Source organism: Fringilla coelebs, assembly GCF_963513975.1.
Source record: "Fringilla coelebs genome assembly, chromosome: 9".
Classification (NCBI taxonomy): Eukaryota; Metazoa; Chordata; class Aves; order Passeriformes; family Fringillidae; genus Fringilla; species Fringilla coelebs.
In genome coordinates, this window is record NC_140067.1 from 1,119,882 (window position 1) to 1,135,893 (window position 16,012).

Below are 16,012 nucleotides of genomic sequence, written 5' to 3' on the forward strand. Positions count from 1 at the left end.
ACCAAAATCCGGTTATTTTGGTGTGCCCAGGTCTAGACAACCCAAAATACGTACACGAGTGGGACAGGGCTGCTCAGCCCAGCCAGCCTTTCCCCTCGCAGGCACTTAGGTCATGTTTCAAAACAATGACTAAGTGCTCTATTTTAACAGATCCCTCGTGCCAGTCCAAAATACCCAAATGCAGCACGTTGGTACCTGATACAACCACCACAAAGCTGATTTTCCTCACGTCAGGGGGTTTCTGCCGCCGCTGGTTCCCAGCTCGGTTTTGGGCAGTCAGTGTGTGATGCCAGAGTTTTAATGCAGCTTCCACGTTTCCAAGAGCTCTTTTATTCAGCAGCAGGAACCTTATCAGCTCTCAGGTGGGATTTGCTCAGAGCTGTCTGTTGGCAAAGCACAAGATGCACACGGAGGGAGAAACTCCTGTGCCAACAACTCCCTGACAGGACGGTGCAGCCAGGTGGGGGTCAGGCTCTGCTCCCAGGGAACAAGGGACAGGATGAGGGGAAACAGCCTCAAGCTGTGCCAGGGGAGCTTTAGGTTGGATATTTGGGGAAATTTCTTCATGGAACAGGTTGTCCAGCCCTGCTGCAGGCTCTCCAGGGCGATGGTGGAGTCCCCGTGCATGGAGGGAGCTTTGCAAAGCTTAAAAGGAAGCAAACACCCCAAAAGAGAATTTTATTGGGCTGTTTCTTTGCTGTGTTTTGGTAATGAGCTGTTGGCTCCAGAAAGTGGGGCTGTCACTACTTGAAACCCCACAGGATTCCTGGTGTCTGCTTCCTTCGTGGAAAACATCTTGTTTAAAGGTCACGCTTCTGGGCTGTGTGTGATGTGTTCAGTTGGGATGCAGCAGTGGGAGACAGAACACGATCCACAAAATTAATCCTAATGCAGCCTTGTCTCCACTATCCTGCTGTAAATGATGGCACGTGTGGATTACAGGAGAACGGGATCACCAGGAATGGTTTCTGTTATCGTTTGTGAGGAATGGGGCTGATGATAATTTACAGACACGCTGGCATTCCCAGGAGCCCCTGCCTGCTCTGCCTTCCCTGGATCCAGTGTGGCTGTCCTGGGATGCCACCAGGCTTGTGACAGCCCTGGACAAGGCGTGAGGACAAACCTTGCGCCTCCAGGACAAGAGAGATTCTGAGGGTCTGGAGCCCAGGAGAGGCTGAGGGAGCTGGGAAGGGGCTGGAAAATCCCTGAGGGAGCTGGGCAGGGGCTCAGGCTGGAGCAAAGGAGGCTCAGGGGGCCCTTGTGGCTCTGCACAGCTCCTGCCAGGAGGGGACAGCCGGGGGGTCGGGCTGTGCTCCAGGGAACAGGGACAGGAGCAGAGGGAACGGCCCCAGGCTGGGCCAGGGCAGCTCAGGGTGGATATTTGAAAAAGTTCCTTCCTGGAAAGGTTGTCCAGGCCTGGCACAGCTGCCCAGGACAGTGCTGAGTCCCCATGCCTGGAGGGATTTAAGAGCCCTGTGGATGTGGCACTTGGGGCCATGGGGCAGGAGTGGCCTTGGCAATGCTGGGAGCAGTTCAATTCGTGGCCTAAAAGGGCTTTTCCAACCTAAACAATTCCATGATTCTGCAGTTGGACCAGCTGCAGCTTCCACCTGGCCATGCTGCTGCTGGGAATTTTGGCTGGGAAGTTCCAGTGGAGGTCACCACAACAGCCCCAGGCCAAAGCTGAGCTGGGACACACCAGTGTCCTCCTGGCAGCTGCCAGGGTGGAAGTTCTGTGTGCAGAATCTGACTGGATTTATGTGGGTTTGATGCCTCTTGGTTGTTTGGAAAGCAAAACTTCTGATTACAAATTATCTTTCTCTGTGGGAAGCTGTTGGTGTCCCTTCCTAGCTGCCTTTTCATCCTGGAATTGATACATATATAAAGTTATTTTATATATATATATATCAAAAGGAAAAAACCCCAGATCTCTGTGCAGCAACAGCCCAGCTTCAAACACTTTTTGAAAGGGAATTTTCAATGATTTATTTTATATGAGTTACTTTAGAGGTCCCTTCCAACTCGAACTTGCACGATTCCAAGGATGCCTTATCCCAAATCCTGGATCCTTGGCTCAAACAAGCACAGGGAATGCAGAACTCTCTGTGGTCCAGGCAATCCCAGAGCAGCCTCACACCCAGGGAGGTGCTGCAAGTCCAGTGCCCACCCGTACACTGTACAAATTTAACTGATTGGAAAAGTGGAGGGATTTATTTAGCACATGAGTCCTCTGGGCTGAGGGGATGGATTAAGGAGGTGCAGGTTCACTGCTCCCTTCCCTGGCTTAGGCTGGAAAAAACAGAATTGTTGTGACTGGAGGAGCTCAAACTTCCTTGTGTGTCTGGCCCGGAGAGATAATGAGTCATGTGTGGCCATGGCTGAGCAGCTCTCCACAATCCCAGCTCATTATCTAAATGTCTGATTTGGCTCCTGAGCCCCCAGTTTCCAGGATTTAATTTTCTTTCCTGGGATTTCATTACCTTCCTCGGGCTGAGCTGATCTTTTGACAAGGAAAGCGCTCGAATTTCCAAGGTATGTATAGGAAAGAGTGTTTCAGGCTGGGGATAAAGAACATTTTTGTGTGCCTGACTTCCTTCCTTTGGTGCAGGGCCTCTCCAGGAGCTGGTCGGTGCTCCGTGGCCATGAATGCCAATGGATCCTGTGTATAGACACATTCCTGCAGTGCTGCAGCCTTGGCAGAGGCGCTGGGAGCCCAGGAGAAAGCAGACACGAAAGGTCATGTCTGTTTAGTTAGGTCTGCTCAATTCTTCTTTTGAGGAGCTGTAACTGTAGCTGAATGGGCAAAAGTGCCAGGAATGGAGAGTTCCCAGGCAGGAATGGCAGTGCTGGGGCCTGAGGAGCTGGGAATCCTCGGAGGTGCTGGGTTTTTCTCTTTTCACAGCTGCATCACTTCCAAACCCAAAGCTGGGAGAGCTCAGGTGGCAAGGTCAGTCCTCCTGCTGCTCCCTCTCTGTTGATTTAAATATGACTTCCCAAGCAGTGCTCCTGCTGCCTGCCTGCCTTTTGAGAGGGAAAACCTCCACACAGGAAGCCTTTTCCTTGGTAAATAACACTTGTGGCCTTTGAAGTCCCTGATAGCCTGGGAAAGGCTTTGAAGGCTCAAGGTGTCCAGTGGGGAAGGGCCTGGCCCGGCCCATTCACATGGAGATGAAATTCCTCACATATCTGAGCTCGGGCAGTTTCCAAGGTATCTTATCTTGGGGAGTGACAGGCTCAGGAGGAAAACTGCTGGATAACAACAGCTCTTCCTGCTCCTTGGGTCTGTGTGCAGGGATTTCATACCTTGGCTGGGAGCTGAAGGAAATGCGTCTCATCCCACTGGAAAACTGACTTGGAAGAAGATCAGGCTCTCTGTGGCAATTAGTAAATCAGAATCAGTCTTACCTTTTTTTTTTCCTTCTCTTTCTTCTTTTAAATATGTTTGAATATCCATTTCTGCATTTAGGGAGCTCTACTCATGCTCACCTCATTTGTATTCGCGGCTGCTGATGAATATGGATGTGAATCATGGAGATCATTCATTCAGTTCTCCCAGCAAGTTGTGCCTCATGAGATTTCCCTGCTTTGTGACTTGCCTGGGCCTGAGGGAATAATTCCTTATCTCTGTTCCCCAGGAGCCCTTTGGCTGCTTATCAGGGAGCTGGGAATCCCCAGCTCCCTCAGTTCTAAGGGCTGCAGGCATGGATGCTCCTGCAGCTCCTTGGGAACTGCTTGGTTGGGAAAAACCTTCAGTTTGTGCTGCTCAGAAGAGGCTTTGCTGGTAGCAAAGCTGCAAAAGTAGCACTGGAGAACAAACCTTGAGGAAAAACACAACCCCTGGGACATGAGAGTGTCCAGCCATATGTGACTGGATTGTAGAGTCACAGAATCCCAGGATGGTTTGGGTTGAATGGACCTTAAATCCCATTTTTATCCCATCCCCACTGTGGCAGGAACAGCTTCCATTGTCTCAGGCTGCTCCAAGCCTGTCCCTGTTCCAGGGATCCAGGAGCAGCCACAAAGTTTCTGTTCTGATCCAGCAAACTTGGGTTTGATGGTTTGGACAGGTTCATTTTTGTGGTCTGGAAAAAAACCCAGAGAAACCTGTAGCACTGATAAAATGCCTCTGAAACAACAGAAATATGGGTGTTCAGCTGCAACAGGATATCTGGAAACTCCCACTGTAAATCAGGATGGAATTGGTGCCCTGGGGCTTATAAGGATTTTGGTCTGGATAAAGCCTGAAGTCAAATACAAGAAAGAAAAACCTTTCCCAAGAGGAGTGGGCTTCCAGTAGGCAGTGGGGTTATTTAAATATACAATTATTCTGCATATAAAAGCTGCTTCAGTGTTCCAGAAAGCTGTGTGAAATAAGAACTATCAAGGAAGTAGTAATTAAAAGTCTCTATGTCACTGAAATTTATTAAACTGGTGCCATCGAGGTCAGGAAAGAGGGAGGCAGAAAAAAAATCATGCTGTAGTAAATATGTATTTACAACCCTGAGTGCATGTATGGTGTTATCGAGGTTGTGGCTGTTCCAGTTGGAAAAGCTGGGTCTGTCCATGATAAATTAGCTTGTTTATTCCTACCCTGCAGTCGCTTAGGGTAATGAAGCAGAAGCCCTTTGTGTGTGCTCGCTGGGAAGTGCTGGCTGGCTCCGAAGGGGGTAATTGAGTAGAAAAGCAGAATGCTCCCGGTGCCGGGAGAAGTTAAATCCCCCCGAGGTCAGGGGGATTCAGCCTTTAATCAGTGTGGACACAATGCAATTGAGAGTTTCCAAAGGGCTTGTTTATGGTGCTGGAGCAAGGGTCGGTGGTTAATGGGAGTGCTGGAGGTGCTGGGATGAGAAGGTGCAGGATGTGATTCCCAAGGTGAGGGCTGCTGGGGAGCTGAGAGGGGGTGGGAATCCTGGAACTTGAGGCCAGGAGGAAGGAGGTGTTTGAGGAACTTTTTGAAGATCTGCTCAGTTTATTAAAATTCAAATACTGAGTGATGGTGGCTCTTACCCAGACCTAGGTGTATGTAATATCCCCCCCAAAAAATGCTTAAAAATTGAGCTCACTTGTCTCAGTAAATTTTTTTTTAACCCAGATTTAAGTCTAAACCCAGAGAAGCAGTGTGGTTTCCTTTCTTTGAGGACCAGCTCCTGAGGGGGAAGCCCCTTGGACCTTGTTTTCTGCTGTCCTGGTGGGATCAGGCCCTGAGCACCCTGCCCTGACCTCCTGGCTGAATGGAAAGGATGAAATTCTGTGCAGGAGTTGTTTCAGTCAGTGAGACACGGCTGAGGTGGCCCTGGCAGTCCATGGGAAGCCCTCCCTGGGCAGTGGTGGCCACACTGGTGAAGGTGTCCAGCTTTCCAAGTATTTGCTGACTAAAACCATTGCAGGGAGCAGCAGCATCTGCTCTGCCCCTGTAATTTGGGATAGGCTTGGGATTTATGCAGTGAGCTGGGCACCTTTGGAGGCACAGCTGGAGGAGATGCAGAGGCAGAAATCTAGGGGAAATTTAGACAAATAGGTATTGGGAAGGAATTGTTCCCTGGGAGGGTGGGAAGGCCCTGGCACAGAGCAGCTGTGGCTGCCCCTGGATCCCTGGCAGTGTCCCAGGCCAGGCTGGACACTGGGGCTTGGAGCAGCCTGGGACAGTGGAAAGTGTCCCTGCCATGGCAGGGGTTTGGAATGAGACAAACTTTAGGGTCTCTTTCACTCTGTGATCCTGTGGCAGTGCTGGCAGCTCCAGCACCTCCTGCCCGTGGCTTTTGGTGCTTGGCACTGCTGGTCTCCAGGCCCCTGGCATGAGGGGTCTCTGCCCCATGGCTGCTGCCAGCCCCTGGGGCCAGGACTCTCTCCTGGGGACTCCTGGCTGAGCTGGCTCCCAGAGAGCTGCACTGCCCTGGCTCCTGCCCAGCCTTCCTCTGCTCCCCTCCTGCTCCCAGTGGTACCTGCATTCCTGCAGCTCTCATGGCAGCGAGCAGCACGAGGCTGATGCCCTGTGCTGTGCACACAGAGCTGTTCAATCACTCCATTATTTACAGGCTGACAGAGATCCTGGGATCCGTGGGGCTGCTGCCCCCCCGGGCTGGGGGCAGAGGGGCTGGGGCAGCCCTTGGCACCACAGCACAGCCCAAATCCCTGGGTGTGAGCTTTGTTTTGCATAGCACTTTGTAATGCTCTTGGCGGAGTTGGCTGCAGCTCCACAAAGCTTTTTTTTTTTTCCACTTGGTTCAACGCTCACTTGGATTTAACGGGCCAGGAGCCAGATCAGTAATGGAAGCCAAGTGCCGGCGTTTGTTTGGTGCGCGATTCCCGACGAGGAATATGTATAGTAATTGTCTCATGCTCCTCAAAGCTGTAACTTTGGCAGAGGGGAGGCTGCAGGGAGCGTGCCAAGTGTTTAAAATCATAATCAGGCAGTGATGAAAACATGTATTTATGGCTATAATGAGCTGCATCAAAGCAAGAAACGTTCGGCTTCTCTGTAGAGGGAACGCTGTCTCTTAATTCAGAAATGCCTTCGAAATCACCCAGAATGTGTCAGAGTTAAAGAGCTCAGAGAGCTCGGCTGAAATGCCTGGCTAACTTCACAGCAATATTCCTGATATTCCCTTCCAGCTGCAGCTCTAGCTGTGGTTACTGGGCTCTGCATCGAGGCACGGCGGAGGAATCAACATTTATTGCAGTGTTTTATGCACTGTGGGCACATCAAGAGAGTTCTGTAACCCTGGACTTGCAGCTTCATTTGTGTTTGTTTGTTGAGTGCTTTGTTTTACTCTACTTTGCTGTTTCTTGGTGCAGTATTTAGGGTGGATATTGTGAAAGGTTTTCCCCCAGAGGGTGCTGGCACTGCCCAGATCCCCAGGGAATGGGCACAGCCCTGAGGCTGCCAGAGCAGCGCCAGGAGGGTTTGGACAGCTCTGCCAGGGATGCCCAGGATGGGATTTGGGGTGTCTGCAGAGCCAGGGGCTGGATCAGTGATCCTTGTGTGTTCCTTCCAACTCAGGATACGCCCTGATTCTGATATCAATAACTTGTTTGGTTTTGGGGTTGCTTTAATGTCTGAGTGTTGTGTGATTCCTGCGTGCAGCAAGGGTTTGGGGTGCATCCCAGAGGCTGGGATCCATCTGGGAGTACTCCTGAGTCCTTCCAGTGGGAAAAGCCCTCTAAGATCAGCGAGTCCAACCAGGAACCCACCTGCTCACACCAGTCCCCTGGAGCCCACCCTTATCCCGGCATCCCTGTGCCTTTGGAGCTGGAAGAAACTCAGTGCTGTGAAAAAATGGAAAAAATGCAGTTCATAAACATTTGGCTTTTGAGTAACTTCCTCCTGCCTGGCGTTGAGTCACCGCTCCCTGCCCGTGGGAAGCCGTGTGGATGTCACCCTGTGCCGAGGTGGCACGCTGGGCAAGGTGCTCCACAGGGCTCCTGGCTGCCATCCCAAACGGCTCCAGAGCTGCTGGGATGATCCTGCTGTGCCCAAATTACAAGGGAGCCAGGGCTGAATCATCTGGGTGTAGCAGTGCAGGGCTGGGGGCAGCCAGGAGCCCTGGCTGGGAGGGTGAACCTCACTCTGGGGTTGTTTTCCTCCTTGGAATATCGAGTTTGTATGGTGGTGTTATTGCTGCTGGAGTTTTGGGGGGGGCTGTGATCTGTAAGGGAAGTCCTGGATGATCAGAATGAGGATGGTGACAACATGAAAATCACCTGCAGAGTCTCACTTCCCATGCCACTCGCTGCCCTGAAGGAAAATCTTCCTGCCTGAGGAGATGTGTGGCCTTGCGTGGTGCAAATCCCTGTGGCAAATCCTGCCCTGCCCTGCAGGACCACGAGGTTTGGGATTAGTTTATCCATCCAGGTTTCTCTGGGCACACGCTTTCTGTGTGGATTTGCTTGAGTAAGCACAGGGAAAGGAAAAGATTTCAGTAAATCAGGCTGATTTTGTGCGGCTGAGGTATCTGAGGCTGAACCAGCAGATCCCAGCTCTTCAATTAATCCTAATTTGATCCCACTACAAAGTCAGTAATACATCTGTGGATGTAATAAACTTAATTACTTGACTGTGAGATCAAAGAGCTGTGAAGGAGCAGCCCTGGGTGCATTTGTTTTAAATTGCCTTCAAAGAGTCGAGCGGGGAGCTGCGAGTTTTGGTGGGGAAGCCGCTGTATCAGATGTCTGCAGATGCTACAAGTGTGGTTCTCTTGCATTGCCAGCCCCCAGCCCCACGACAGCCGTTCCCTACATGTCAGTGAAGTGCATTGACGTGAGGAAGAACCACCACAAAACCAAGTGGCTGATGCCCTGGGGACCCAACCACTGCAAGAAGCTGAAGGACTTCGACGAGGCCGTGAGCCGGCAGATCGAGGCCAACGACATCGTGTTCGCCGTGCACATCCCGCTGCCCAACAAGGAGATGAGCCCCTGGTTCCAGTTCATGCTCTTCATCATGCAGCTGGACATCGCCTTCAAGATGGACAACGACCTCAGTAAGTGACTGCCAGGGGGAGCTGCTGCCTGGCTCTCACTGCCCAGAGTGCCTCCCCTGACGGGGTTTTTACCTCTTGCCGTGAGTTGTGTCGGTGCCACACGGTGAGGTGGTGCTGGAGCACTTCCTGAGTCTGGGAATTGGTGATGCTGGAATGGTTTGGGTTGGGAGGGACCTCAAAGTCCATCCTGTGCCACCCCTGCCATGGGCAGGGACACCTTCCACTATGCCAGGCTGCTCCAACACAGCCTTGGAAACTTCCAGGCATCCAGGGGCAGCCACAGCTGCTCTGGGCTTCCCCACCCTCCCAGCCAGGAATTCCTTCCCAATATCTAACTTTAATTCCCCTTCTCTCAGTTTGAAGCTATTCTATAAATACTAAATAAATACATAACCCCGACACACACAAAACACACAACTCCCCTTCAAAGTCAGAAATAATCCTGCACTAAAACCTGCAAAATTATGTTGAGAGCAGCAAGGGCAGGACTGGCCCTCCCTGGAAGGGAAGTTGTCCATGTGTTTGCATGTTTTAAAGTGTTTGGGGAAAATCCCTCTCTAACTATAAGGTACAGTGAATAAACAATTTGCTTTCCAGACTGGTTGGGCTGGGCTGTGTGGAGCTCCTGCCCTGGCTCCAGCCTGGCTGTGGGGCTGGCTCCACGCTCAGGGATCCGTGGGGTGGAATCAGTTCAGGGAGTTGGTTGGAGTTAGGAGCTTTTTTAGCCATCTTTGTGTCCTTGACCCCTTCCTGCTCAGCATGGAACTGTTCCTGCAGCTATTGATCCCAGAATCCCGGACTGGTTTGGGTTGGGAAGAACCTCAGAGCTCCAGATCCACCCCCTGCCATGGGCACCTTCCACTATCCCAGGCTGCTCCAAGCCCTGTCTCACCTTGAGCACTTGCAGAGATGGAGCAGGGATGATTTAACACATGATCATTAAGATAAGTTCGACATGAGATTGTAGAAAGCTTTCACCTGTGTTCTTATCCCTGTAATTATCTCTGAAATACAGAGAGAGCAGCTTTGTGCCTTTATTAAGGCCTCACCTGCTTGCACTTGGACAGATGATTGCATTAGGGAAACAGCTCTCTATTCCAAGGATTTTCAAGCTGAACCACCGTGCTGGAGTCAGGAGCTGGCTGAGCCCTTGGAGCAGGCTGCAGGAATGCAAGCCCAGCCTCTGGCAGCATTTCTGATGCAAGAGCAGAGCCTTTGCTTGGGCTTTGTGCCCTTCAGTGACTGAGTCCTGCACAGGTGGGGGCTTTTTTTGAGATCTCAAAGCAGAGCAGCTCATCTAGGGCCACTCCCAGGGTGATAAAATGAAGGTTTGGGGATTGTCCAACACTTTGTACCAAGCTGGAGGCAGGTGTAAATTAGGGGTAGAATCTCAGAAACTAGCAACACATCTCTTGCTTGCTAGATTGTGTTGTAACAGCTCTTGAAGAAATAAACAGCAGACTTGTTAAGCTGAGTTAATTGCATGTGTGTGTCCGTCCCCTGCTGTTAAATGAAAGGGCCCCATTGATCAGGGGATTGGGATCAGTTCCTCGAAAGGGACAGCAATAAGGATGTGAAATAACCTCATTTCTTCCTTTAAAGCAACAATTCAAGTTTCTTCTCTCTGGGGCTCTGAGCCCTCCAGGCCTCCTCTCTTGCTGTGGCTGATGCCAGCAGGGGCTGGTGCCAAACCAGGGCTCCTCCTGGAAGGCACCACAGCTGCTGAAGCCTCTGGTCACTGTCCTGAAAACTGTCTTGGAGCTGCCTGAGATCACCCAGGAAAGCAGCACTGCTGGGAGCTGCACAGGATTTATCCTCCTGAGGGAGCTGCTGCCTGGGGCACATCCTGCTCTGCTGCAGCTCCACTGCAGGGACTGAAGGTGCTGTGCAGGGTCCTGGGCTCTGCCAGTTCCCCTTGGCCTTCACCAGGGAGGTTTCTGAGCCACTTCAAACTCTCTCCTGCTTTTTTCCTTCAAGGCCCTTGGTTGTCCTCTTCCCCTGCAATTCCTAAGCAAGGCCAAGGCACAGAGTAAACCTGCATTCAGTTTTTTCAGGGTGCTGGGTGCCAAAACCCTCCTGGGGCAGGGGCAGCTGGGCTGTGCCTGTTGGGAAATGTTGGTGACTCATGGCTGACTCCTCATCCACAGAGAGCTGGAGTCAGTCCTGTGTCAGCTCTCCCCATCCAGAACCTGTGTCAGCTCTCCTTGTCCAGCCAGAAAGGGTTTTTCTGGGACAGAGGGGAAGGGCATCCCTGGTAAGGTGCCCTGAGAGAGCCTGGCAGGGGCTGAGCCTCCTGGAATGCCCCGTGGGATCTCACCTTACAGAGGAGCAACCAGCCCTGATCACCTGCACCTTGGGAACTCCCTCTGGACTCCAGTGGTTTTGAAACACAGATTTTTCAGAATGTAGATGTTTAGAAGCTGAGCTGCTTCCCTGTGTTTGTCCTTCCCAGAAAGCTGGGGGAGAATCAGGCTGTTCCTCTGAGGAAGAGGCTATTTCTGTGCTGTCCCTTTCCTTTCTTGATGCGTTGTGCACTCAATTATTAAAACCCCTTCCCAGAACTGGGAAAGGAGGGGGCCAGAGGAAGGAGAGGGAGTTTCTTTGCAGCTGGAAAGCAACTGTGTACAGTGAGAGGGCAGAGTGCTGCAGCCTCCTTTTCTAATTCATCCAGCCTTGGGCTTTTTGGTAGGTTTTGTATTTTAGGGAGCTGGTGAAGCATGGAAGTGTAATGGAAATAATTCCAGCATTTCTGCTTGCCTGCCATGGGCTTCTCCCCAGCCAGCTGTGTTAGTGTGCAGCTGGCACAGAGCCCCCTCCTGAAACAACTCCACTATTTTTAGGCCATTGTAATGTGAGTGAAGATATCCTGGGCAAGTATTGTCCTGTAAAGTGATTCATGGAAAAGCTCCTGGGCAGTAAAATGCCAGTGGGAAAAATGACACTGGTGGGTGTTAGGAGCATGAGTAGGGAGTCCCTCACTGGGAGGGTCACAGAGCTCAGGGCTGGGAAACCTTCAGGAGCATGTCTTGTCCTCATTTGGGTTGGAAGGACCTGAGAGCCCACCCAGTGCCACCCCTGCCATGGCAGGGACACCTCCCACTGTCCCAGGCTGCTCCAGCCTGGCCTTGGGCACTGCCAGGGATCCAGGGGCAGCCCCAGCTGCTCTGGGCACCCTGTGCCAGGGCCTGCCCACCCTCCCAGGGAAGGATTTATCCCATCTAAATCTGGTCCTGCTCCCTCTCAGTTTAATGCTGTGCAGGAAAAGGACACCCTCCCCTCCCCAGAAAATTGTCTATTCACCATCTGATTAATGGGAATAAGGCACGAATCTCCCTAAGATTTGGTTCTCTGTCACTGTCCTGATTTGTTCCTCAGGCACAATGGGAGTTGCTGATGGAAGGCTGGCGTAGGATTCTCATGGAATCATTTAGGTTGGAAAAGACCTCTGAGATGGAGTCCAACCACTAACACAGCTCTGCCATCAGTCTGCTGTGCTGAAATATATGGATATATGGATATATCTGTATTTTATGTTGACAGCCCTGAAGGGTCTTTGCACAAAACTCACTTCCAAGGGGAGGTGTCACCCCAGCAGAGAGACTGATGGAATTCCAGAGGGAGCCTCTAATCCATTGGCCTGGAAAGGCACGCAGCAGTTCATCTTCTGCCTTCTGGTTTTCATACTCCATGGCAGCAGCAACATTTGGACTGCAAAGATGAAATACTGAAAGCTGTTTTTCTTGGATTTAATCCCAAGCATTCCAGTTGGTTTTATGGCTTCTGAAATGGAGTTCATGGTTCTTTTTAGCCGGGCCAAGTTCAACCTTATGTTCCCATTTATCTGTTTTGCTGGTCTCCTAAACAGCGGATCTGAGATGGCAAATTCGTGTTTCATGGAAACCCAACTCCTGGCAGCTCTGGAAAGGGACTGCATGTGGATCTGGATGGTACAGATCACGTGCACCAGAAAATGCTCAGAAAAATCCTCAAGTGTCCACATCAGATGCACAACCCAGCCACCTCTGAAGGGTGTAAAAATAGAACTGCCAGCCACAGATCCCATCCACGCCCCTTCCCATCCGGTGGGATGAGTGTGCCACCACGTATTCCCGACAAAAATATAGCTGAAAGATGGGTCCTGGAGCCATCTCCCACTGCTTCTTCACAGTGGATGGTTCTGGAGCCATCTCCCAGTGCTTCTCCATGGCAAATGGTTCTGGAGCCATCTCCCAGCACTTCTCCAAGGTGGATGGTTCTGGAGCCATCTCCCAGCACTTCTCCAAGGTGGATGGTTCTGGAGCCATCTCCCAGCACTTCTCCAAGGTGGATGGTTCTGGAGCTTTTCCAGCACCTGTGGCTGTTAAGGGTTTGGTGCCCTACAAAAGGAGGCTGGGCTGTAACATGCACGTGCTCATTTTGGAGCATGTTCCTCATTCAGAGCCTTCCCTGGGATCTGTGCCTGGTAAACAGGAGGATTTTCCAGCTGGTGGAGCTGGTACAGACTTGCCTCAAGTTTTTAAACGTGTTGATGCTCCTTGGCAGCCTCAGCTGCTGCTCCAGTGCACGAACCCGCTCAGTTACGGCTCCTCAGTGAGCCTGTTCCAGCCTGAACCAGCCTGATCCAGCCTCACTCCCTCCTGGCAGCAAGGACCCCTGGCAGTGTCCTGCCAGGAGCACCTTTCCCAGCAGCTGTATCCCAGACTGTCACTGTGCACACGTCCAGGAGGGGACGAGCTGCTGGTCCCAACAGGGATGTGTGACCTTGCCAGGCCACGAGCTCCGTGTGTGTTGCTGGTGTGCGAGCTGGGCCCTCTGCAGAGGCAGGAACAAGTCAGGGCAGGTGTGGAGAGGAGCAGGGGAGGGCTCTGAAATGTTCTGTAGGTGAGGAAGGGAGAGCTCCAAAACCTTTCTGTAGAACAACTGAAGTTAAACAAGACACATAGGAAACATCAGTGCTGTTGTGTGTGGCTGGTTCTGAGTTTTCTCCCAGCTAGGCCATCATAGGTCAGCTTCAGTTCATTAATTATCTTCATAAAAGAACTTTGTGTCGTATTTTTTAATTACTCTGGGAACCTTCTGAGCCTCCTGTCTCCTTGCTGTTGCAGAGGAAAATGCAGAGATCACCCTGGATGTGTCGCTGGCCTATCGTGATGACATGTTTGATGACTGGGAGGAAATAGCACATGCCATAGAGATCAGGAAGCTGAAGTGCACCTTTGGCTCGCCAAAAGTAAGGAATTTGAATGACACTGGTGGTGTGGGTGAGTGGGAGTTTCCTCTTCCAATCACAGAACCATAGGATCGCCCTTTCCATGGAAAAAGTTTCCCCAATATCCAACCTGAACCTCCCCTGGCACGACCTGAAACCGTTTTCTCTTTTTCCTGTCACTTTTTATCTGGGAGACAAGGCCAATCCCCACCTGGCTCCCACCTCCTGTTAGGGAGCTGTACAGGGTTCATCTTGGAAGGCTCCCATCAAAGCCTGAAATGTGAACCTGTGTGAGGTCACACCTTACCTGCCCAGAGATCCCAAACAATCCAAGCCATGAGGAGAGGTGTCCCTCGGGCCGTGTCTCGCACACGGGCTCTGTGGTGCGCTGGTCCCGGGGCTGAGGGCCGTGCTTCTGCTCCTGCCCTTTGCAGACGGTGGAGTCCGAGGGCCGTCACTACGACTGCGACTTCCTGCCCTTCATGGAGATCGGCAGCGTGGCACACAAGTACTACCTCATCAACATCCGCCTGCCCGTCAACGACAGGAAGGGCATCAACGTGGGCATCGGCGAGATCAAGGACATCCGCCTGGTGGTGAGCGTCCTGCCCTCCTCTGCCACCCCGCACCTGTGCCCGGGCTGCTGCAGCTCCTGCCCCAGCTCCTCCTGTCCTCCTCCCTGGGAATGCCCTGCTCTTCCCAGGAGCCCTCCCTAGGCCTCCTCCTCTTCCCAAGGCTCTGTGCTCCCTGCGTCCTCTGCTTCCCACCACGGTCTGCCTGCAATGCAGAGCCCTCCTTACAGACAGGAGCTAAGGAGGAACAGGAGGGTTCAGAGGGGGCCTGGTCTGCCTGAGTTGGCTGTGGCCATGTGTGGGAAGGCTGTCAGTGATCCTTGCTCTGCCTGCCCTCGAGGCTGCTTTTCCCAGCTGGAGCCCTCTCACCGCGGCTGCGGTGGCTGCAGACAGCGGTGGGAGGACGCGTGGCTGCAGAAACACGTTAATGAGCCAATGCTCTTCCCACCAGGGGTGACTTGGCTCCACGAGGCTCTCGTTACTTGTCTGGGAGTGATTCTGCCAGCTTTTTCCATGCTGTGTCAGAATTCCCTCTCTCCCTCACCATGCAGACCGTGTCTGCTGGCATTTTTTCTCAGACCTTCTGGAACCTGCCCAGGTGGCCTGGGGGCTCAGTGGGCCCCCGTTCTCTGTCCATCATTGGCCAAACCATCGTTGGGATGCACTTCCATGTGTGTGGCTCTCCTGACACTCCATGAGGAGAAGCACAGGGGGATGGTGTCAAACCCTGTACCCTGCTTTTCCTCAGGGCATCCATCAAAACGGAGGCTTCACCAAGGTGTGGTTTGCCATGAAGACCTTCCTGACACCCAGCATTCTCATCATCATGGTGTGGTACTGGAGGAGGATCACGCTGATGACACGTGCCCCCGTCCTGCTGGAGAAGTGAGTAGGGGCCCGTGGTGGCCCAGGGGACCCACTGAGGTGATCATTGCTCCCAGGCAGAGCCCATGGTTGGGAGATAGGAATTGTCTCTTCTCCATCCTCTCCCTCCACCCAGGCACACTGGGAGCTGGAGACCTCCACAGCTTCTCTTTTCTTTCCTGTTAAACCCCTGGAGAAAAAGGAGCTGCTCTGAGGAGCTCAGTCTTAAGGGGTTTGGTGGCAGGAGGTGACACTTCCCAAGAAGTGCTGGATTTCCTTCTGTTGCTCTCCACACACAGCTTTGGCTTTTGGGGCTCTGTCCTTCCCTCACACACTGGACAGAGGTGGTGTTTGTGCCTCTCCAGGGTCATCTTTGCTCTGGGAATTTCCATGACGTTCATTAACATCCCCGTGGAGTGGTTTTCCATCGGATTTGACTGGACTTGGATGCTGCTCTTCGGAGACATTCGACAGGGCATCTTCTATGCCATGCTGCTCTCGTTTTGGATCATCTTCTGCGGGGAGCACATGATGGTGGGTACCACACCCATGGGAAGGTGGTTTCCTGCCCCGCTTCCAGCAAAACCTGGCAGCTGATGGCTGGAAATGATACTGTGGGGACTTGCACCAGCTGAGGGGATTTCAGGCTAACTTGGTTTTCCTTTTTCTCCTCCTCCCCACCTGGTGACCAGGACCAGAACGAGCGGAATCGGCTCTCAGGCTACTGGAAGCAGGTTGGACCCATCGCTGTGGGCTCCTTCTGCCTCTTCATCTTCGACATGTGTGAGAGGTGGGTGCAGCTGCACTGCCCAGGCCTGGCCATCCCAGAGCAGGGGCTCCCGGCCCCCTCCTGCAGCAGGGACCGGCTGGGTGCACAGCCCCATCTC

General features: G+C 52.4%; 1 protein-coding gene across 1 annotated transcript in view; it reads left to right on the top strand.

Annotated features, from left to right (window-relative positions):
• The window catches only part of WLS (Wnt ligand secretion mediator), a 28,755-nt gene that overhangs the window by 3,016 nt on the left and 9,727 nt on the right, over positions 1 to 16,012 (top strand). Inside the window, exons 2-7 of the mRNA XM_084211345.1 lie at positions 8,208 to 8,480; positions 13,586 to 13,710; positions 14,124 to 14,285; positions 15,010 to 15,146; positions 15,491 to 15,659; positions 15,818 to 15,915. Of these exons, the coding sequence (XP_084067471.1) occupies positions 8,208 to 8,480; positions 13,586 to 13,710; positions 14,124 to 14,285; positions 15,010 to 15,146; positions 15,491 to 15,659; positions 15,818 to 15,915 (964 nt within the window). The remainder of the gene's footprint in view (positions 1 to 8,207; positions 8,481 to 13,585; positions 13,711 to 14,123; positions 14,286 to 15,009; positions 15,147 to 15,490; positions 15,660 to 15,817; positions 15,916 to 16,012) is intronic.